At 38.7% G+C, this 23,517-nt stretch overlaps 2 protein-coding genes across 2 annotated transcripts; one reads left to right on the forward strand and one right to left on the reverse strand.

Annotated features, from left to right (window-relative positions):
- The first annotated feature begins 1,006 nt into the window (after positions 1-1,006).
- Positions 1,007-8,929, forward strand: LOC308402490 (uncharacterized protein). The gene is made up of 4 exons (XM_080891391.1): positions 1,007-1,166; positions 1,532-1,647; positions 4,539-4,760; positions 7,417-8,929. Exons 1-4 carry the CDS (start codon positions 1,046-1,048, stop codon positions 7,435-7,437), a joined length of 480 nt encoding a protein of 159 aa, XP_080747517.1. The 5' UTR covers positions 1,007-1,045; the 3' UTR covers positions 7,438-8,929.
- Positions 8,930-12,317: 3,388 nt separating this feature from the next.
- Positions 12,318-23,252, reverse strand: LOC308403195 (adenosine receptor A1-like). The gene is made up of 3 exons (XM_080892463.1): positions 22,367-23,252; positions 16,991-17,282; positions 12,318-16,899 (listed from the first exon to the last, which is right to left on the reverse strand). Exons 1-3 carry the CDS (start codon positions 22,699-22,701, stop codon positions 16,519-16,521), a joined length of 1,008 nt encoding a protein of 335 aa, XP_080748589.1. The 5' UTR covers positions 22,702-23,252; the 3' UTR covers positions 12,318-16,518.
- Positions 23,253-23,517: the final 265 nt, after the last annotated feature.

Consider the following 23,517-nt stretch of genomic DNA (forward strand, 5'->3'; position numbering starts at 1 on the left):
CGACTTCGTTCTGTCTTGCTGCTCAATTAAAAAACTAGCTTAAGGTGTCCTGCATGTGTGATATATATATTTCCCTATATGAAGTCATTCTTTTTTGAACAAAACTCAAAACAGAGCCTATTAATCTTTCAGTCATTTCTACACCCCCCCCCCTCAAAAAAAAAAAAAATCCCACATGCATACTACCCTTTAGGGCTAAGCCCCGGGTGTTTCAAATGTCTGGCTCCTCCTCTGAGGCCGGTAAAGTCAGCCAGACTTCTGCAGATACACTTCAACTGCAAGTTACTCTCGTTCAAACAGTTTCATAATGAAAAGCATGACCCTACTCGGATATTACGAGAAAAAAAGAGAAGGAAATATGTCAAGGATATTGCACTCACAAATACTCGGCCTAGTATCTTGTGAGTTTACTGACCCACCCTCAAACCAAGACTCTCCTGCTTTGTATCTGCAATCCAAGAAAGTTAGTTATCTGTTTAGTTCCTATGGTCTGCTGCCGACCCTGTTGAGCACCCCATAAAGGATCTCCATCACCAATGATTTTTGGTGCCCAAATAGAAGTACTCTCACACGTTTAATTTCAGCGTTGAATTATGAGTGGGGTATTGTTCGGTTCAGGCTAGTTAGGGTTGAGTTCTTCACCAGGAAATGATGCAATATTTTTCAAAGTGAAGAAAACACAACCGTCACAGTACAGCCCATCCCACTCCCGTACGCCTTTAAATAGATTCAAAGTGACCGAATAAAAGTTCAGACAAATGCAATGATGAAGTGTTAACCTCAAAACCTGAAGAAAAATGTTGTCTGTAACAGAAGACTCTGTTAGGGACAACATGCAGGAAGAATGTAAAACGTGACAGACTTCATTATTTGACGTTTAATGTAGCCTGTTTGCACAAAAATATAATAGGTGTTTTGTGCATAAGCAGGATGGTATTATTTTAATCCTGTGTTTTCACGGATACGTGGATGGTGAGAGGGGAGTGGCGCACACCGGAAATTAGCCAACTATTGCTCCTCCGGCTGCTTATAGTTAGTCATAGCCATGGCGCCGGATGAAAAAATTGTAGAGTGGCAAACAAACGAGATAATTGAATCGCTGTTTAACGACGAAAACAGTGCGAGGCCCCGTATGTTAGATGGTGATTTGGAGACTGACAGTTCAGGTTAGTGCAGCTTTTGTATGTGAAATATAACGTTTCTTATACCCAACCGAGTAAGCTAGCCACAGTAAGCTAAAACGCTTACTCTGAACGCTTTCATTTTTGAATGGTTGGCATTAAAGTGCTTCCTTGTTTTATTTCTGCTGCAGTCGAAATTCGCTCCTAGCAGACATTAAATAATATTAAAACATGAAGAAGACGTTTTGAGTCTGGCATTTTTAGTCTAATATTATTATTTCCTCTTATACCCCACGGAGTTCATCTCAGTGTCTTCGTCCATTGCTTGTTGTTAGCAGGTCTAACGTAGGATGACTGTCAGTGTTAATATGACAAACGTATTAACCGTGTGCTTCTCTGTGTTTTTAAAGACGATTTTGACCCGGTTATAATCGCTGATAAACTGAGAGCTGTCGCCGATACCCTGAATAAGGACCCCAATTTTAAAAAAGCATTAGATGAGCTGAAGAAAACCGCAGCAACAGAGGTAAACCCATAAAACACATCCTTATTTAATGTCCTCTTTGTCATTATTCACACAGCAGCAGGATGATTGTAAACTGTTTTAAGTTTCTAAATCTACAGTGTCCAGTTTGGTTTTGTAACAGCTGAGCTAGATAATGTTAGATAATGGGAAGAGCTTAAAGTCCCAGTTTGATTCTGAACCATATATTTCGGTGTTAGATCATCACCAGAGTCACCATGAAATACATTAAACACAATATTTTAAAAATGGATAGAATTAGTTGCTCTCTTAGAATTAGAGAGCAACTAAAACACTCACCAGGCAGTTTGGGGTTGGACCAGGAAGTAGCAATTCTTCTTAATTCTTCATGAATTCAACAAGGTGCTGAAAATGTTCCTCTAAGGTTTGGGTTTTTCTCAAAATCGAGATCTGCCCCCTGTGAGGCATTTAACTGTAGTTGACTGCAGTCTACTAGCTGTTGTCATGTTCAGTGCACTAAGATATTTGCTTTAAAAAAAAAAAAAAAAACGACAGTCATGTCATGCCATGCACTAACCAAACACTCTGTTTGGTTAGTGCATGGCTTATATAATAGCTACTAACAAAGATGAGCTGGAAATAGAGCTGGGCGATATGAGATTTTTTCATATCACGATATGTTTTTTTCATTTCAGGCGATAACGATATCTATCACGATATAAGCCAAATAACTATATTTGTAAGATTTAAATGTGCCGTTGCTCACAAGTAAAATGTGAAATAATCAGCAGCTTGTTTTTATTTAAATATTTATTTCCCATAATAAGTTCAACAGGGTAGATGTACTTAAGGAACATGAGACTTTTTCAGAAAAATAAAGGCAAATATTGCAAACTACACAAAAGGCAGCCGCTAAAGCGTTTAAGTTTCAAAATAGAACAAACGAAACAGACTAAATTGTCAATTCCACTTAGAAACAAAATATAAATTCTAAAAATAAATCTTAGTTTGTTTTACAGAATAACAGACAAAACTGACTAACTTTTGTCAATATCAAATAAACTGAGAACTAAAAGGAAATTCTCAATCTCTCCTTGTTGTATAGCTGAGCTTTTCAAACAGTTTTAACAGTTACTTTAGTCTGACAAAAGCCGAATGACGAATTAGCGCTTCCAGTCAGAGACTGAGGCTACGTCCACACGTACACGGGTATTTTTGAAAACGGAGATTTTCCGTTTTCGTTTTAAAAAATAATCCCGTCCACACATAAAGGCAGAAATGAAGGAAAACGCTGCTATGAACATGCCAAAGCAGCAGGTGGCGCTAGATTCCTAACCGTGCAGAAATGTTGGCCAATCAGAAGTCTAGAAGCCTCGGTGGGAAAAAGTAAACAAAGCTGGGGCATAGAAGCAGAACCGAGTCTTATGTGTGGAGGGACAGTAACTGTGTGTATATGTAAGCATTTAAACACTGCAGAGAGTAGAATTAACAGTAACAGTATTGTAGAAATTCATTTCACCGAAACAATAACGTGGCGCACAGTGTGACGCATGCACCAGTTTATTGTATTTCCAGACTTGCTTTCGGCACAATTTACAGTGCACGCTACTCTGTTTTTTGTCAGACTTGAAATAGCCGAAATACCTTCACACTACGGAACTTCTATGGCTCTTCCGTTCGACAATCTCTCCGGCGTTGGAACCATCATCTGTTTTCTCTTCGGTCACGCTCGGTTGATTTTTCTAGTCGGCACACTCATTTCCTCCATTACCCGCTGGCTGCTTCCCAAACAAACACACGTGCGGCTTGGCACTTGTGCTGTACGTAACAAGTCACGCGACGTGACGCTGCGGCTGTGATTGGTTCGGCGACGTGACGCTGCGGCTGTGATTGGTTCGGCTCTGCGCTACTTAGTTTGGATTGGCTGACCTTTTTTTTTTTTTTTTAAGAGGACAAGAGCGGCGAGGTCTATCGCGATAGCTTAATTTCTCTATCGAGTAAAAGTTATATCGCGATACATATCGTTATCGTTCTATCGCCCAGCTCTAGCTGGAAATATAATAATGTAGTTAATAATAAACCATACTTTATATTAACACTTAATAATAATGGATTGCATTTATATAGTGCTTTTCGAGAAACCTCAAAGTGCTTTACAGTTCCACTATTCATTCACTCACTGGTGGAGGCAAACTACAGTTGTAGCCACAGCTGCCCTGGGGCAGACTGATAGGCGAGGCTGCCATATCGCGCCATCGGCCCCTCTGGCCAACACCAGTAGGCGGTAGGTGAAGTGTCTTGCCCAAGGACACAACAACCGAGATTGTCCGAGCCGGGGCTCGAACCGGCAACCTTCCGGTTACAAGACGAACTGCCAATTCTTGAGCCACGATCGCCCATATTTCCAAAGTGTGCCACCTTTAAATAAAATCAATTGAATGAAGATAAATACCCAAAACATGCAGTTACATTCTCCCAAGGTAAACTAAACTAGACCCGAACTCTTTCATGGCATGCATTTTTAATTTGTCTTTACTATTTGGGCTGATTGGCACCTGATGAATGTAGAAACAAAGTATTACCAGACTTTTTTTTTTTTTTTACCTGATTTTTGTTTCTGAGAAAAATGAGATCCACATATGAGGACATTCGTTTTAAATTTCAATAGAACAGTGGCAGTATAATGTCCTCGCACGTGGATATCAGGCCCTTGTAAAGCAAAATTTTGTACTTTGGTCTAGACAACCCTAAATGTGATGTCCACATATGTGGATGCCAGGTCCTAGGAGGTTAATATAATATGCTCTATTGTATGCTGATAATTTAGGAGATAAAGTATTGGTGTCAGTTGAAGAAGATGGATGGATGTGGTCAGAGTTATTAGGATGTTTGTTTTCCGGCTTCTTATAAAGTACCGCCTCCTCTCACCCCAGGCTACAGAGGCTGCATTTGAACGTGGCGTGGAGCTCCTATGTAAGAGTCATGTCGCTCAGAAAGCTGACATTGCTCCAGAGATGCAGCTGATCCGGGCCTCAGCAGCTATTGGACTTTATCTGAAAAACTCATACCCAGAGATGAAAGAGAATGTCAAGACAGCCTTGGCTTCATTCCTCAACAGGCGGGTGGGCAAATGGATCACTGAGAAAGGTGGATGGGTAAGTAAACTTTTAAGATTCAGATCACTTCAGATTTAAGTCTAAATATGACAGTAAACCTCAACCAAAAAAGGTTGACTGGGGTATTGATGACAAGCTGCCGGATGGACTGTGTCGAAACCTTTTCTTCTTCTTTTTTTGTTAATGCAATGACTCAAGAATCTTGGGATTTCCAAATATATTTTTCTGTGTATTAGATGTTAATCATAATAAGGTTGGAGGTCAGACACTGAAAAAAATGACAGCTGAAGTAGCCTTTCAATTATCCCACTGCAAATATTGGTTAAACAATATGTTTATGTAAATACACTTGTAATGAGTAAGAATACCATGGTAATTTGGGGCTTTTATTGATTTCTTTGAACTGCTCTTTTTCCAGGGTGGAATCACAGTAAGGCATACATCTCATACATTTTCTCCAATCCACACAAGCTCATATATATATATATATATAGGGCTGCTCGATTATGGCAAAAATGATAATCACGATTATTTTCACTGAAATTGAGATCTCGATTATTTGACGATATTTATTTAACAGTAACAATGTATTGAATAATGACTTTAAAGATTGTCAAAAAATAATATAAAATAGTGTGCACTGATAACAGTGCAAATGTTTGCAATATAAAAAATAAATGAAAAATGTAAACATCTATGTTTAGTGAACTTTGCGGTGTTGCTCTGTGGTGCAGCTACGACACTGTAGCAAAGTTTACACACTATGTCTACTTGATCCACGTCTGACTCGCGAACCCATAATGTTTCCACACCACTGAAGTTCTTTTTAACCTCTCTTTTCAACCAATGGCAGTCACTCTCCTCTCCAAATAACTTCTGCTTAGCTTTCCGAGCTTCCCTCGGGTCCTCTTAATCAGCGGTCCCCAACCCCCGGGCCTCGGACTGGTCCGGTCCGTGAGTCGTTTGGTACCGAGCCGCGAGAGTTGAGGCTCAGGTGTGAAGTGTATAGTTTTCAGGGTTTTTATCGGTTTTCAGCGTTATTTTGTTATCGTTTTTATCGTTTACTCGGTTTTCCTGGGTCTTTTCACGTGCGTTATGAATAAATTTTCTTTTTTTCGGTACCAGTACTAGTTTAATTTTGTTGTATTTATCCACGACACCTTAAAGGCCGGTCCATGAAAATATTGTCGGGCATAAACCGGTTCGTGGGGCAAAAAAGGTTGGGGACCGCTGCTCTTAATTGTTGTGACACGTGGTCAAAATGCAGAGAGGTGCACTCGATTTGCCACACGGAGCAGCGCGAGAGTAAAGCACGAGGGAGTGGCTAATAATCGTCATTGTGGCCAAATAGATCAGTCTTAGTCTCATCTGATCATAAAACATTTCTCCAATAAGCATTTTGCTTGTCCAAGCTTGGTACTCTCAGTTGATGGTGATGTAAACTTTCTCTGCTATGTTGACAGTCATCCTGTCAGTTTCCTTTCATGTGATAGTGAGAGTGTGGGTCTTCATCCAGACCTTGACAAAGTGGCAACAAACTAAAAATAACCTGTACTTGCGTACAAGTGTTTGAATTGATGGTTTTGGGATAAGCGGTTGTTTATGAATGGCTCAGAGAGACCTTACCTTCCTTGGACTTTCCCATTTTATAGGTCAATCCACTAAGTGCTGACAAACAAATCATTTTTATACTGCCAAAGAGAAACTATCAGTTATATTTAGTCATGATTACAAAAACAAGAAGTTAATAGGTCTTAATTTTGTCAAGTGAAACAAAACTGTTGAACCTTTAAAACCTCTTATTCAAAGATTTTCATAATTTTGACTCTGTAGATTAGAGAAAATCCAAAATGAAAAACAAATGAATACAGATTAAGGAATAAATAGATGTGTAATGGATGATGAGAATGACCGGTAGTCAGAAAGCATAATAAAGAGATCTGAAATGAGAGAAAACTGACTGATGGCAGATGGCTTCAAACTTGAAGCTTGTTGATTCTACCTTGCTACAGGGACATTTAACCAAATATTAGTGTGTGTGTGTGTGTGTGTGTGTGTGTGTGTGTGTGTGTGTGTGTAAGCCTGTATGCACACTTCTGGGCCTATGTGGATTAGAGAAAATCCAAAATAAATGTGTGCACCTAATTCTTGTTTTGTTTTTGGTTTTTTAAGGTATTTGGGATGTATGCAGTACAGATATTCCACCCTGGTAAAATAACAGTTCAAACAAATAATTAAAATGATAAGTGTATGTAACCAAAGCTCTACAGAAGAGGAGAAAAGTAAGGGTCAGAGAGTCTTTTTGTATAAATGTTTCTAGTGTTTTATTAAAAGGACACTGCACTTTGTCCTGATTGAACTTGTTAAACCTGACGCACTTGGCAAAGTTACTGAGGCTATACTGACTTACTCTACAGGAAATTGCAGATGACCTTGTTATGCAGCATTTTTACAACATGAAATGAACTTTTATCTTAGATGATTTTCGAATCCGTCGGTCATTCTTAGTCTGTCTTTGACCTGAACCACAGTCTTATTTTAGTTAAGTCATCTTTAATTTTGGATTCAGTTGCAGTTCAAAAAATGATTAAAAGACCATTATTGTTGTATTATACACTTTGTGCAATATCTGAAATGTTTCAGTGACATATACAAATTCATGTCTTTTCATTGTGCGTGTTTTGTTACTTTTCAGGGCAAAGTTGCACCTGTTTGAGACTAAATCCAGCCAAACCAACCTCATAGAGCTCTACAATCAAACTGGGTATTAATTTCTTAAATGTCTGTTCAGGGTTTTGTTATCACACAGGCAGACATGTTATCACACACTAAGCCTGTTTATTATATGAGAGAGAAGGGGGGAAAAAAACAGAACACTTTCTCATTGAAGTTCCTGCTTGGCTGAGCCCATGTAGTGATTCTTGGCTTTATATGTGGTGGTAAAATAATTGTATTACTTGAAATGCTCTCCCTGAATGGGTTAATAAATAAAGGGCAAATAATATAAAAATATGATACCAGCGGATCTTCACTACATCATGATCTTAAGGGAGAGTCTTTTGAGTAATCAGTGGGGTAGCCTCTAATCATGTCTATTTATTGTCTTTCTAAGTGCTGTCTTTTGGGAAGCTCTAGCATTTCTCAGTAAGGTGAAAATGCTTAGATTAATTAACATTATTTAGTAAGTTTAGGTGTGTTTTGAATTCTTAATGGGGAAAAACCTTAAAAAAGGGATTTGTCCCTTTTGCAAAACATGTTAAGATTTTGACTCCATATGTACCTTAAATCATACTCATTACATTTTGCTATCTTTGATCGAGCTCTAAATTCATGTGTTTGAAAACAGTTTAGTGAAATGCAGGTAGTCTGTCATATCTTGAGCCATCAGATGATGAAGAACCTGCTGTCAGGTTGTTATTTTTATGTCTGCATTTTATTTAATTTTTTTCACGATGACATATTTGCACTGGGAAAAACTGAACAACTTCAAAAGTAGGTACACACGTGTTGCCATTAGGGATGTGCCAATTGCATTAAAATATTAATTTGTATGTCAGCTGGTAAAATATTTTTTATTTTCTTATTTGTTTCTTCTTAATGACTCTAAACAGTAGTGGTATATACTTAAATGTAATGGTTAATCCAACATTATGGACAAGGGTTTTAATTGAAATTATATTTCTAATGCTAAAGTGTAATTCATGTTATCCATGAATTTTCAAATTTGCTGTTTTACAAAAATTCAGAAAAAATAGTAAAGCACTTAAAAGAAAAAGAGACCAACAGAAAGATTAGTTGTTAGTGCCGGCTCAAATTAAGTTCAGTGAATTCATTAATTTTAAGTAGGTTTTTGACAGGATTTCTAAAATAATGTTTGTTTTTCTGTTTCGTCAATGACTGCTTAATCAATTTTAAAAGCATTTGTTAAGCACTGTATCTTTAAATTTAGGAAACTAGATTATACAGTGATGGATAAAAAAAACAGTTAATGCTAAAGATTTGCTGATGGCAATCAATGAAGCAGATATTAGGAAATCATGGTTATTGGTGCTGTACGATAATGTCATTAAACCCAGCAACAAAAGCAAAAAGATGAAGCAAATAAAAAATGAATGTATATTTGCACATTGTTGTCAGTTAAAAGTGCAACTAAGCTTTTTCTTTTTGTAATTTTTCTAATGATTCAATAAAAAAAGAATTTGAAAATCTTTTCGAGTATCATTGAATTATTGTTGAATTGTATTGAATTACACACACACACACACACACACACACACACACACATATGTGTGTGTGTGTGTGTGTATATGCGTCACATCAAAGATGTACTTTTGCAGTATGCAGTATTCAACCCCTAAAAAAATCTAAGCATATTTGCGTATACAAATGCGACCGCAATGATTCCATCTTATGACTTTTTAGCATCTTTGTTTAGTCGTTTTTGTCTTAAAATATTTCCAGAGGACATAGGATAGTTTTTGTGACTAAATATACATTTGAGTATCTTTCCATTCAATGCTGTTTACTGCCAGTGTACGGGGATTATGCATCTATTGATTTAAGCTGATTACTCTGGAATATTAAAGTGTGATAACCTAGGAGTCAAGTTTAACTATAGTCATCATACACACTCACTGGCCATTTCATTAGTTACACCTAGCTGGTAACAGGTTGAACCTCACTTTTTTCCCCTTAATTCTTCCTTGAATAGGTTCAATGGTTCTGGTGTATATTGATGTAATGTTGGCTGCCCATCTCACACTCTTCCGTCACACTCTCCCATTCCACCACATTCCAAAGGTGCTCGACTAGATTGAGATCTAGATATATATATTTTTTAATTTTAGTTTTTTTTTTTTCATAGTCGTCTCTTCTCCAAGTTTGGTGAGCCTGTTAAAATGTCACTTCAGTTTTCTGTTCCTAGCTGACGAGAGTGGTCTTCTGCTGCTTTATCCCACCTGCTTTAACATATTCATTCAAAGATGCCCTATATCCTGGTTGGAACAAGTGGTTATTTGCGTTGCTGTTCCTTTCCTAGCAGCTCAAACCATTCTCTGTAAACCCTAGAGGTGGTTGTCTGCGGAAAATCCCAGGAGGTCAGCAGCAGTTTCTGAAACTCAGACAGCCATACGCTGGAAGTCACTTCAGTAGCCTTTCTTCCCCATTCCGCCGTTCGGTTCAACAGCTCAGGTTATCTTGACCGTGTCTACATGCCTAAATGCATTGAGTTGCTGGAATGTGATTGGCCTATTAAATATTTTTCCTAACAAACGCTCAAACAGATGTACCCAAGGGAGTGGCCTGTGTGTGTGTTCTGATTAATTGTTCATATTAATGTTTTAGTTGGACTCACTTTCCACTCGTGCGCCCTGAGATCTCCTGACGTGTTGGCAGAAGGACCAAATTTGCAATAGCATAAATAAGATTAGGAGCAACATTCCTGCTGTCCTCCTTCCAGTAGTATAAACTGGAAATTTTGCATAGACTTGCACGTATCTTCTGGCTCCATGTAAGCAAACAAAAATGTTATCTGTTAAGTCCTCCCAGTCCTGTGATGCTTCTGATTGTAGATAGTTTTATTATTATCATCATAGTTATTTCTGAGCAGCTACCAGTAGAGTGCAGCACTGCACACTAAATCAGCTCTCTGCTAGATGCCAGTATGGCAATAGCCAAAAAACAATACATTTGCAGAGGGGAATTAAGAACAAACCATAACACTAGTTTGTATAAAGTTTGGAGATATCAAACATGAACAGTTTTATCTGCCAGCCTCTTTTAAAGGGAGTGTTTTCTGCTTTTCTCCGTTGCTGCCTCTGACTGCTTTTCACACTGGGACTCAAAGCATCTGACTGTAGGTTTTCACCCAGGTGTGGAAGTTGGAAAGCAAAGAGAGCGCATAAATATGTGCGAAATTGTTGCTGACAGTCCTGACACGATGCAACGCCTTCACTGACCTATAAATCTTGTTGCTTTACTTGGGTTTCAATCATCTTTTGCCCTGGAATTTGTTCACTATGTATATAGACACTGTGCTTTCCTTAAAGTTTCTATATGTATTCAAATGCATCACACATACATGCAGACAAAACTCATTGAATAAAAAAAACATACTGTCTTCAAACTGTGAATGGCAAAACTTAAGTTGTAGTGGACAGCAGCATATGATTAATGCAGTACTCCCAAAGCTTTTGCTTTAATGTCCTGTCTTTGCACAAACATTTCATTGGAGTCTATGTTACACACACACTTCAAATTCAAGCTGAACTTTTCTCAAACTCACCATCTTCATACTTTGTATCTGACTGCTCTATCTGGTTCTGATAAAGTGTGCTGCAATAACGTGAATCTTCATATTTGAGTGGTACAGCTGTCCTTCTGCAGGTTAATGCGTGTCTAATTGCTCAGTCACTCATCGCTTTTAAACAAGATTAAGACGACCTGCATGAGAATGGAGATGGAAGCTAGTTCAAGTGACTGAACGTGACATGGTTGTGGGTGTCAGAGGGGTTTTGTTTGACTATTTCAGAAACTGCTCATCTACTGGGATTTCCCCCAAACAGCCATCTCTAGGGTCTACAGAGAATGGCCTAAAAAAGGGAAAATATCCAGTGAGCTGCAGTTCTGTGGGTGAAAATGCTTTGTTGATGTCAGAGGTCAGAGTAGACTGCTGCAGACTGCTTCTAGCTGATAGGAATGAAATGAGAATTCCTTTATTTATCCCATATTTGGGAAATTCTTTTGTTACAGCAGTTGAAATGATGATGAAATAATATTAGTAGGAAGGGAAGAGTAATTCAACCACTCCTCACAACCAATGTCTGCAGAAGATCACGACCATGAAGCAGATGGGCTGAGCTCTACACAGGTGCCAGTCCTGTCAGCTAAGAAGAAGGAAGTGAGGCTACATTTTACACAGCCTCACCAAATTAGGATGACAGAAAATAAGTGTTTCCTGGTCCAATGAGTCTGTTTCTGGAGCAACAGTTGGATGGTAGGGTCAGAATATGGTGTAAACAACATGAAAGCATGGCTCCATCCTGCCTTGTATCAATAGTTCAGGCTGGTGCTGTGGTGTAATGGTGTGGGGATATTTTCTTGGCACATTTCGGGCCCCTTAGTACCAACTGAGCATCATTTAGACACAACAGCGCACTTGAGTAATGATGCTGATCATGTCCATCCTTTTATAAAGTACACTGTGGTCTACTACAGCAGGCTAATGCACCAGCCATGTCATGTCAAACTGGTTTCTTAAACATGACAATAGTTAACTGTACCTAGATGACCTCCACAGTCACCAGATGCAGATTCAGTAGAGCTTAATTGGGATATGAGAGTCACATGATGGAGGTGCAACTGACATCTGCAGCAACTGTGTGATGCTTCATTTCAACATGGAGCAAACCCTCTGAGGAACATTTGCAGCACTTTACTGAATCTGTGCCACGAAGAACTTACTTACAATTCTGAAGGCCAAGGGGATCCAACCCAATGGTAGCAATGTGTTCCTAAGTGTGCGGTAAGTATATACTGAGTCCAGACAAATCAGATTACACATCATTTTCATTGCAGTTTGATTTTCCAAAGTAGAAATAGCCACAGGTGGAACTAATTACATTAACAATGGCTTCATTCCAGTAAGAATTGTAAAGCAGCTGGCAGCTGGAAAGACACAGTGACTGCAGATTTACTCAGTATTCCCCTCTGGCAAAACTAAAGGTAAGAGAAGTTTTATTTTAAACAAATAAGCAAACAAAAATCTCCTTATGAAATCACATCTAAAATACATGAAAAAATAAGAGCTAACCTATGTGTGTCATACATTTAGCAGATGATGCCATCTCATGGTGCCTGTTCTCTAAGCCTTAACATGATTTGACTGGATGACAATGGATAATGTTTTATTACATCCAAAAGAAATCCTTTTAGTAATATCCAGACTTCTTTGTACCATTTCTCATTAGATTCTTTACAGTCAGCACAGTGACAGCTTTATTTTGTTTGTCTTGTGTGTTAGAGCCAATCTATAGAGAAATATTTTTGATACTGTTTCAGTTATTGTTACATGTTTAATTTTGTATGATATGTTGTTAGAGAATAAATGCTGCGTGTTTAATTTGTGTCGGGTAAGAAAACATTACAGCGCATGTGTTGTAGCAGGTTAGAGTGAGCCAGGACGGCAATGGAAGTGTGCGCTGTAGCAGCAAATAGTTTTTTGACCGTGACATCTTTTGTTTGTATGTACGAGTCAGAAATAAATCTGAACAGCTCACATTAAGAAGTGGAAGAATTATTTTTTCGAAGCTTGGGACAGAAATTCGCCACTACATGTGTTTGATTTGTGTATTTTCCAACAGCACGTCAAACAACACTAAGTGCACTGAAACACTTTGCACATTCACAAGCAATCTGCTTTCTGCCTTCTCCATCAATCTGTTGACCTGTAGAGTCACACATTCCTATATACAGTAATTAGATACCGATAAATTATTACAGCCCATTATTATAGCTCTTGATTCTCAATGATAGTTTCTACACGTACAATATGTACACTGCAGATTTTCTTCTGATACTGTTATAGAACATTAGAGAATATTGCACAAATGATTTTTGAAGACTTCACACTGGTCCAGTAAACAGACAGTTTTATATGTATAGAAATCCAAAACATGAAAGCAGCAGCCAGTATAGATTCACACTGCAAAATGACATTCACTCCTGTTGTGTTCACTTTCCCACAGTCTACTAAGAGTTAACAAACCAAAACGGAACAATGAAAAAAATGCTGTGGTGTTGTGGTCAGTTGTGCAATTGCACGAGTCGATTTCATCAAAGTTAAATTTGATGTGAAAATTTTGAATGGACTCTTTGCTGGAGTCGATTCAATTACATTTAACTTTGTCATACACTTAACATAAACTAAATTGTAGACTTAATGGCTTTAACAATAATTTGCATGGGCACAAAGTAAAAAAACAGAATGAAGCATTAGTACATGAGTGGTGCTGGAAATACAATGAGCAAACTGTACGTGTGTGTACATGACTCTCTGGGAAGAAGTCTGCTGCCTTTGTCAAAAAAACTCCTAATGCACACTAATCTATGCAGCTTTGTGTATATAAATTAACATACGCCGCAACATACTTCTATTTTTGATTTGCAGCTCGCACAACAGCAGAGAAGCTTGGAGGATGAATTTCACAACTGGCTCATTTGATGAACAGCTGCAAGAGGACGTGTCAGGGATAATGCAACTGCTGCTCAGCGATGTGTTTTAGACAGTATCTCCCGTTAACATTTAAACACAGAGTTACGTATGCTACTACATAATATTGGTGTCAGCAGTCCCATCTCAGCATATATTGGTTATGTTAAAATAAAAGTCGCCGACTTTGAGGTCAATGCTGGTTGGTTTAGCTCAGCAGCAAAAAAAAAAAAAAAAGAAATTCACAGAGACAGTTTAATGATCCTATACTGTTAAATATATTTTACAAAGATTCACAAGTAGATGTTTTTTTTCTTTTTTCTTTTTGTTTCCAATACCTAACACCTGTGAGTATTAGAAAGGGCTCCAGTAATACATGTGCAGTACATTATAGAGTTAAATGATAAGGTTGGATAGAGCTTAGTAGATGGTGCTGCTCCAACATCCCTTCACAGTTTTATAAATATACAGATTTTTATTTTTTTTAAACACACTGATGCTTTGATGTATAGTTATATGGTTACTATAGCTGGATCAGTGGTAATTACAGCTGTCCAATTTACAATTATCAGCATCAAGTAAATTCTCTGCTGTTTTTATTTTTGATTGATAAGCTACTATCATTCAAACGGTCTCAATAATGCAAAAAGCCTTATCTTCAAATGTGATAATTAACAGCACATTAAGCCCTTTCTCACAGCTAATTCATCACAATCTGGCACTCGGTCAGAAACCTCTTTGTCAAGTCCAAAAACGAAGGGTAACCCCTTTACAGTAAGAACTCCATGACTGATCTGCACTGTGAGGAACAATAAAGGCCTGCATTAGGAGGCAGGTGGATTAGTGAATTTTAAACTCACCCCATGAGACAAGAGATAAAAACCTGTCTGGAGCCACTTTTTCCCCTCGTGTTTGTTAGATTTGGGCAGTTAAGTTGCTCATTAATTTGTATTTTAGGAAATAAATGTCATATATGAAGGAAACATGACACTCACAGACTGCTGAACAGAGATGGGCAGTAACGCGTTACTTGTTGCATATAATTTAATTTTTGCTTGATGCATAAAGTTAAAAGATTAAAACTGATAAAACAAGTTTTTTTAAAAAAAGAGACTTTTCCATTTGATTACATTTTGTATGATGGATTATGCAGAAAAAGTAGAATTGGGCTGAAAGATCTATCGCTTTATTACCTATTCAGGTTGTAAATTGTGTTTTTTAAAAGTAACTAAGTAACTAAGTAATTAATTACTTTTGAAAATAAGTAATCAGTAATGGGATTACTTTTTTGGTGAAGTAATCAGTAATTAGTTACCGATTACTTTTTTCAAGTAACTTGACCAACACTGCTCCTGAATATAATTAACTGGAAGCATTCTTAAATACCAAACACTGCCACCAAAGACTCACAAGAGAGGTCACAACCATTTCCATAACCTTGCAGGGGGGGAGGAAGCTTTATAAGGCTTATTTTGGACCAAAATAAGGATGAAGTGGTTTTTACTGGATTTGGCTGCCCATTAACTCTGTAACACCAAGTGTATCATATTTGATACAGGAGTTCTTGAGACGTCTAAATCATCAGTGTGTCTTTTTTCTTCACAAACGTAAATAAATTGCAGAAAAATGCGAGATTTAGTAAATATGATCCAAATAAAAACTGCAGACTTGAGTTCTTTAAGCACTTTGGTAAGGCTTAGGAGAAAAACCGGTTTGGGTTAAAATACATCATTTCACATTGACAAAGGCAAACATCTTCCATTTGCAACAAGCTTTTCTCGTTTTTCCTTGGTTGCCACGGTTGCATGTCAGTGAAGCCCTTTTTCGCATGGTCTCATAGTGTCTCATTTCCTGACTTAGGGAACTTCTATTGACCTGTATTGGACTGCGCTGTACATTGAACAATGATGCTAAATAATGTGTCCTGATTATTAATACATGACAAGTTGGAAATGAGAACAGGTCAACACATTTGTAAAGTCCACGAGTTTGATTAGTTACAAACAGTCCCAGTTATACCCTCACACCGCTGAGCTTGTTGAGTACACTTTCTGTTTAACAAACTGTCACTGTTAACACTAGGCTACAATTTGCTTCAGTTCTTTGTTACATTTTCTGTCCTCAAGGCCACAGAACAAAGCATGTTAAGGTAGCACACACTAGGACAAATATTGGACATCAATCACATAAAAAAGGCCATGAGTTTTAATTAGGTTAAAGAAAAGAAAACAATACAGCAGACACTATTATTGTACCACATGTGCTCCAAATATACACTTAGTTAGTCCAAAAAATTGGCTTTGAAAGCAAGGGAGTGCTTGTCCCATGTAACAAAATCGGTATTTTATCAGCCAATGGAGAAATCAGTATGATTTATAGTGTTGATCTCATCCCCCAGCTGAGTTTTAATCCTCTCTCCTTGTTGGTGCATGTGGTTGGAGGAAATCATTCAGACATTGGACATCCTCTGAAAGCCATTTCAACCAGTAAACCTGTTGAGCCTGACAATAAAGCCGATGTCCTTTCCACTTTGCGAACAAGTGTTTTGACACTTGATAGTAACACAGCAATCCAATTAGTTACCAAAGGTCACACGTCATCGTCGTCGTCATCATTCTGCCTCAACCTCCTCTCATGACTCTGACCTCTCTGGCTTCCTCTTTGAGGGAGACGACCAACTGGATCCTGACAGAGCAGGTACTGTTTCCAGATTTTCCGGAAAGCTGTGCGGAATTTCTTGATGCGGAAAGCATAAACGATGGGGTTTACAGCTGAGTTTCCGTGAGAGAGGATGATGGCGATGTATATGAATCCAACCTCATGGTATCCTGGGCAGAAGAGAGTAATGCAGTTCAGGATGTGCAGAGGGAGCCAGCTTACTGCAAAGAGAAACAGAACTAGGGCGAGGGACTTGGCCAGCTTAAGCTCCTTTCCAAAGTAGCGTCTTGGGTCAGTGTGGCTTGCTGTTACCTACGGCAAATTAAAGAACATGATATCAGTGGAAAAATGTAGTATTCACACAGTCTTTGATTTGCCCGGCACGAGAAGAAGATGGTCTCACCTTTTTGTTGAGCTGCTTGTGGATCATGTAGAAAATCTCAACATAGATGGCGAGCATTAGTAGCAAAGGGGGCAGCACCCAGCCAAAGAAATTGAAGTAGACCATGTAGTCCATACTGATGACGGTCTCAAACTTACAGACCACCAAGGTGTCATTTTTCAAGCTGCCATTTTTACGAAGTTGCTGCAGGTTATTCCATCCAAGCATCGGAGTGAGACCCACTATGATGGACACCAGCCAACACAATAAAACCGCTGTGCCGGCTCGCCGTGGGGTCACCACCCTCTTGTAGCTATGGCAACAAAAAAGAAGATGAAACTCCAAGTAAATAATCTGTGTGAAGTCAGGTAGATGACTGACTGTGGACTGTTTAAAATTATATAACAGTATCTGTACATAAGTTAATATCCTATTAAAACATCAAATAATATTATACTTTCTTTTTTCTTTAAATGCAAAAAACTATAAATAAAGGTTTAAAAGAAAAACTAAAAGGCAAATCATTCCATAAACATTTAAAGCAGATACAAAAGTGTGCTATAGTTCTTTGTTTTGCTGGAAAGGTTTGTGTCCAGGTGTTGATGTGGATGCTACTTTGACATATACTGCACACCTAAACATTGCTGCAGTGACCAAGCACACCCCTAGCTGTGGTACTCCAACTAACGGTGGCCCGCTGCAACACAACAGTGAGCGCCGTCACACCCTGTCAATCTGCTCAGGAACATTAAAGCTCCCGTGCTGTTGGCTCGTCATAGAAACTTGCTGGATGCCAATCCAATTGAGCATTTGTGGAAAGCAATGGAAAAATCACAACCCATGGAAGGCTCCACCCAGCAGCTTGCTGAATGCAAAGGATCCACTGCCAAGGTCCGGGTGGCAGACAGCACAGGACACCACCAGAAGTCACACATCCATTACCCTACAGGTCACAACTGTTTAAGGGGACCTACACAACGGGTCGGCAGGTGATTGTAAAGTCATGGCTGGGCACTCTGAAACTATATTTTACTCAAGAAAGTGCCTTCTACTGTGTTTTTCTCATACCATATGCTTATTTGATTCATATACAGTTATACTGTGTGCAGACTTGTGGGAATCATAGCATGAAACATATTTACCATACGTTATTCTCATGATTTTTAACATTTAACATGCTAACTGAGGCGTGTAGAGTCTGAGCAGTCCACCATCTGACCTCGTGATGAATTTGTTGGGACGTCCACTCCTGGGAGATGTGTTAACACACACCTGAATGCTTCAGACTAATGAACTGCCATAACGTCTGCTTTTTGTGAAGGTGCTCACACTGACTGATAATCAGTTAATCAAGTGCATTTGATTAGTCTGTCTGCTACGTACTCTATTAATTCCTATGGAAACAGCAAAGGTGTCTTTTGTTTTTCACAGAGCTACATAAACCCCTGTGAAAACGTTCTTTTTCACATGACCTGATTTATTACTAGAGTGAAAGAAGAAATGATCATGTGTTCTTTTCCTCATGGCCTGTTCTAGCTCTTAAAGGGAGAAACCGGTGCTTATTCACTATGCATGGTCTAAATGACATTTATGTAAATTAGTGCCTATTAAATCAGGTATCTTATTTTGCACATTTTGACACAGAATTACATTTGTACTATACAAAAGATTGTCCCAATATACATGCCATATATTTGTGGCCATGGTAATAAGCATTAATTAAAAATGTGGGCTTTGTAAAATTTGTAAAATTGGCTATTTAATATACACTAACTGGACAAAAGCATGGGGCCACCTACACATTACACCCACCGGAGCTGCTTGGCTATGGAAACCAATGAGACGAAGCTCCCAGCGCACAGTTTTTGTGATGACTTTAATGCAAGAGGATGTTTGTAACTCTATGTGAGTTGCTGCACTTCCTTAATGTTTCTACTTTCCAATAATACAACTTACAGTTGATTGAGGAATATCTAGCAGGGAAGAAATTTCACAAACTGACTTGCTGCAACAGTGACCTCCTACTGCAAGATCACACTCAAACCGAGTGAGCTATTTGGAATGGCATTCTTTCACAATTGGTTTTAAAGGCAGACTGCGTGGAACACGTATACACCTGAAGCAATAGAAAGCGAAACATCTTGATTAAAAGATTATCAGGTGTTAAACTAAAACTTTGTAAACTAATTTGTAAACTAATGATAATACATTATGTGTAGAGAAAGTTAATAGAACATTAAGTCAACCAAATCAATCTGCAACAGCAAAACAGAAAACAGCAGTGGTCTGGTTTCTTGCAAAATAATTCAGCTCTTCTTTCTTTCTCTGGCATCGCATTTTGTCATGTTGTCCTGACAGAATTATAGCACTGGATTTTTTTGTTCATTGTGCAGTTATCACTTCTTTACTTATCACAGATCGCTGCGTGCCACTAAAGTGTTGCTCCAAGAAATCAGCTTTCTAGAAAAAAGATATACTGTGATATGTAAGCCAGAAACAGGTCCTGACAAGCTCCTGGTTTTCAGAAGAAGAAATTAGGAAGTTATTAAACTCAATACAATTCTTTGCTATCTTCCTGGGAAGTGATCAGTCCTGTTTCTGACAAGCAATGAGCTGCTGTTATAGGTTTGTGAACAACAACTGTTAAATACTTGTTCAGGATTCCTGTAGCAACCTACCTTTTTTCCTATTTCATTTCTAAGGAATAAAAGCTGACTCGCTTAGAGTAAATCATTGAGCACCTCATGTTAGTACTTTGCTCTTACCACAGCTGCGTTATGGCTAAAGTCACACTAAGGTTACGACAAACACACTGACAAACTCAGGTACGTGTGAGAACCAAACTATTATCATTCCTCTTTTTCCCCTTTTTGTCTTGTCCTCTCTCACACACGCGCGCGCACACACACACGCACAGAGCTGGATATAGTACACACACGCACACACACAGAGTAAGAGTTCAGCCAGGGTGCGGCAGACATAACACAGGATAAATGAACGAAATGAAGTTAAAAAAGACCGTGTCTGGAGTGGACCTTCCCACATGTGGCATCATATGACATTTCTATCTTGATCTGTGCATTCATAAGTCTTTGTAAAGCTTTTTCTAAACCTTGGATGGTTGGCTGGCTGCATACAGATGAGCAGTCTGTCTGCCAAAAATTGATTTCTGGATTCTACTGTAGTCCAGTTATCTCATCTTTCCTCTGGGATTTTGATCCTCATCTCCCACCTGGAAATTCTATCATCTGGGTAAGCCAAACAGTGACGCGTGAGGCAATATCAGAACGTCCTTATCATGACCACGTGCTTCCAAACACTTCAGCTAAAAAAAGCAATCACTGCTTGTTAAACTGTGTCCCTCCAGAGTCCCAGGGGTATTTAAGGGAAGAGGACTCAGTTTCTGGCTCATATTACCAGCTCGCTACGAATCGGTAAAACACAAATTGCAGGTGCTAAGTATTTGAACTCTAAATTAGAGTCTGTTGCTAAAGCGCATACTCTGAATTGGAAGAAAAATGTATCTGCTCACAGTACTGTGCAAAAGTCTTGAGTCACCCTTCATTCCTAAATATGTTGCTAGGGAAATGGGAAATATGTACTGGGATTTATTGAAATGTGTGTAAACAAAAATATTGCATAAAGTGGGTCCTAAAATTCTAACAATTCAGGTTGGTGTGACCACCTTTATTCTTTAACACAGTCTGGACTCCCTTAAGGAAGCTTAGTCATTTCTTTAAGTAGTCTTCAGGAATAGGAAATAGCTCTTTAGCTTATTGTTGCAAAAATACTACTTTATGCCTGTCAGACTGTGTTATCTTTGGCACTTTACACAGATTCAACTAATTAAATTAAAGCCACAGCAGATGATGTGTTTTTACAACAGGCTGCTATTAACAAAATGTGCAATTTGAAATTCGTTCTTTTGGTAAATTGTCTGTTGTAGACACAACACTCTTAATTTGTTGAGTTAGTCCCCTTTTTATGCTTGAATGATTCACAGGTCAGTGTTGAGTGGCTTAAGAAACAAAAATACATTCCTGTGAAAACAGTCAGGTACAAGGAGTGGTCTGAAAACGAGTCTAAAAGCAGACAATTTCCAAAGAACATTTTTGAAAGATCTTCAGAAAGAACTATTGGCTCAAGGCCACATTAAAAAAATTAGAAGAAAGTCTGGACCCTGAAAGCAAAAGAGGGACAGTTCAAGATTTTTGCACAGTGTTCTAACACTGTAAGAAGCACTGCCTTTTTTGTCTGTGTTAAGTAGACCCAGTATCACTGTTTCTGCTGGAGGACATCCCAAAAATAAAAAGACCTTATGTTTGATTATTAGAGGTATGATTCATACTGATACGTTTAAAGGAAAAATAAAGATGGTGCTTATTAAACTTTACTTCATATAATAGAGACATTAATTTATACTGCTTTTGACTTGGGTAAATCATCTGCTGAATGCATCACATGGTAACTACACCTCAAGACTATGATGAACGGGACTGAAATCCCCAAGAGAACGCAATAAATAACAGTTTATTTATTACAAGACCTATAGCATTCATATAACAGATAACATATTTGAACTGTTGTCTGGCTAATGTCACTGTAACCTATATTAATGCCCCTGCACTGAGTGTGTGTCTGCTGGTAGCCAACTTGACAAATTATGTAATCCATCAACCAACCACCATGAGCCTATTGACCAATCATGCATTCTCTGCCTCACTCTTACAGGCTTATTTTCAAACGAGCCAGCTTCAAGTGGACGAGAAAGACTTTTTCATTAAAGAGATATTAGGGTGAGACAAAAGGAGAAGTGCAAAGTGATAAGGCACTGAGTGCAAAACCTCAGCTTCTCCTCATGACAGAAGTTACCGTAACAGAAAGGCATATAAAGATGATTCTTAAAATTAAACAATATATATAATTAAGAAGACGAAAATAAAAGTCAACAAGCTTTTCTGTTTAGCACAGACTGAAAACATACATATTTATCTATCTATCAAGGTAAATGTGCTGCAAAATGTGAGAAAAATACGCATTACTTCGCCAATTTGCACCTTATTTTGTGCGCTGGAAAGGCACATCGGAGTTATGTTTAATAGTTAAATGAATGAAAGTGTTAATAAACACCGATAAGTCCGTTAGCTGTATTATTACAGCACCAATAATTACAAGTAGAGACATTACAGAGCTGTTAAGGTAAAATTATCTCAGCGGCTAGACACACTTTTACCCCACGTATTACACGAATTTCTGGTGGGTGAAATGAAAATCCTGCATGAAACCGGCAGGAGCGTCTTTGGTTAGTGTCCTTGATCCCAGCAGCGATCCAGACACAAAGGCTTGTAGAAACGAGACAATATATTAAAAACTAGAGGAATTCACCTTTAGGCCTACCTCATGGGTATTTTGACTCTCAGATAGCGGTCGATGGCGATGGCCAGCAGCGCCAGGATTGAACTTTGTGTGAGCACGAGCACTGTGCAGGCGACCAGCAAACAGCTGTAGAAGTGTGTCTTGAGATCAATGCTGATGGTTATGGCGAGGGGGATGACAAGAGCTCCGACTGCAATGTCAGCCAAGGCCAGGGAGACGATGAAACAAAACGTGGTGTCTCTCAGAGACCGGTTAATGCGCACAGCCCAGACCACCATTACGTTCCCGATGACCGAGGACAAGGCGATCACCACCTCCATCCCAATGTAGAGAGCCTTGTAAGCATCCACAGTCATGATCGCGGATACTGGATGAGTGTGCGCTCAGCGGAGAAAATTAAACCCGAACACGTAGAAGGACTTCCCTGTTTGAGTTTGTGGGGGTCGACTGAGACACCCCTTCTTATTTTTCGCATGTTTTATGTCCCACGGATGCGGAGGTAGTGCCTCTCCTTTTCAAATGTAGTCCGGGACATGTATCCACTCGCAACTTTGAAGATTCCGGGAATGGAGTTGCCCCCGCAGTCCGGCTGGCAGAGGGACAGGAAGGGTACTGAATGAGTCACATGCAGGTTCCCATAGAGCAGATTAGCTGTGCAGCTTTCCTCGGTGTAGGGCATGTGTCAAAGGTCGGAAAAATAAACAGGGAATCCTAAACAGAGCCACGCTTATTCCAGTCATTTAATTATTACGTCATTCCATCAGTACTTACTTGGTATAAACAAAAACGTCTATGTCTCGGGGTACTTGTTCCATGTAAAAACAAAAACAAAGACACGAAACAAAAGAATAATCTAAACGTATCCAGATTAACGTCAGATTAACAGTTTCCCTTCTCTTCTTTCTTTGCAATTATTTGTAAGCGAAAGCTTGCCCTCTGTGGGAGTGACACGCCAAGCTCTGAGGAGGAGGATATCAAACATGGATTCGTGACACGTGCATTTGTCTTTTTTTTTCTTTTTACTATATCAAATATTAAAGCTCACTGCGTAAGAAGTGGTGGAAAAAACAAGAAAAAGTGTTGAAAGAGCAAACGAGTTTGTTGTCAACCGTTTGTAAATCAAGCGCCTTTTTCCTCCTCAGTTATTGTGTCTCAATTTGTTGTCCAGTGAT

The sequence above is a fragment of the Rhamphochromis sp. 'chilingali' genome (assembly GCF_963969265.1).
Source record: "Rhamphochromis sp. 'chilingali' genome assembly, chromosome: 9".
In the NCBI taxonomy this organism is placed as follows: domain Eukaryota; kingdom Metazoa; phylum Chordata; class Actinopteri; order Cichliformes; family Cichlidae; genus Rhamphochromis; species Rhamphochromis sp. 'chilingali'.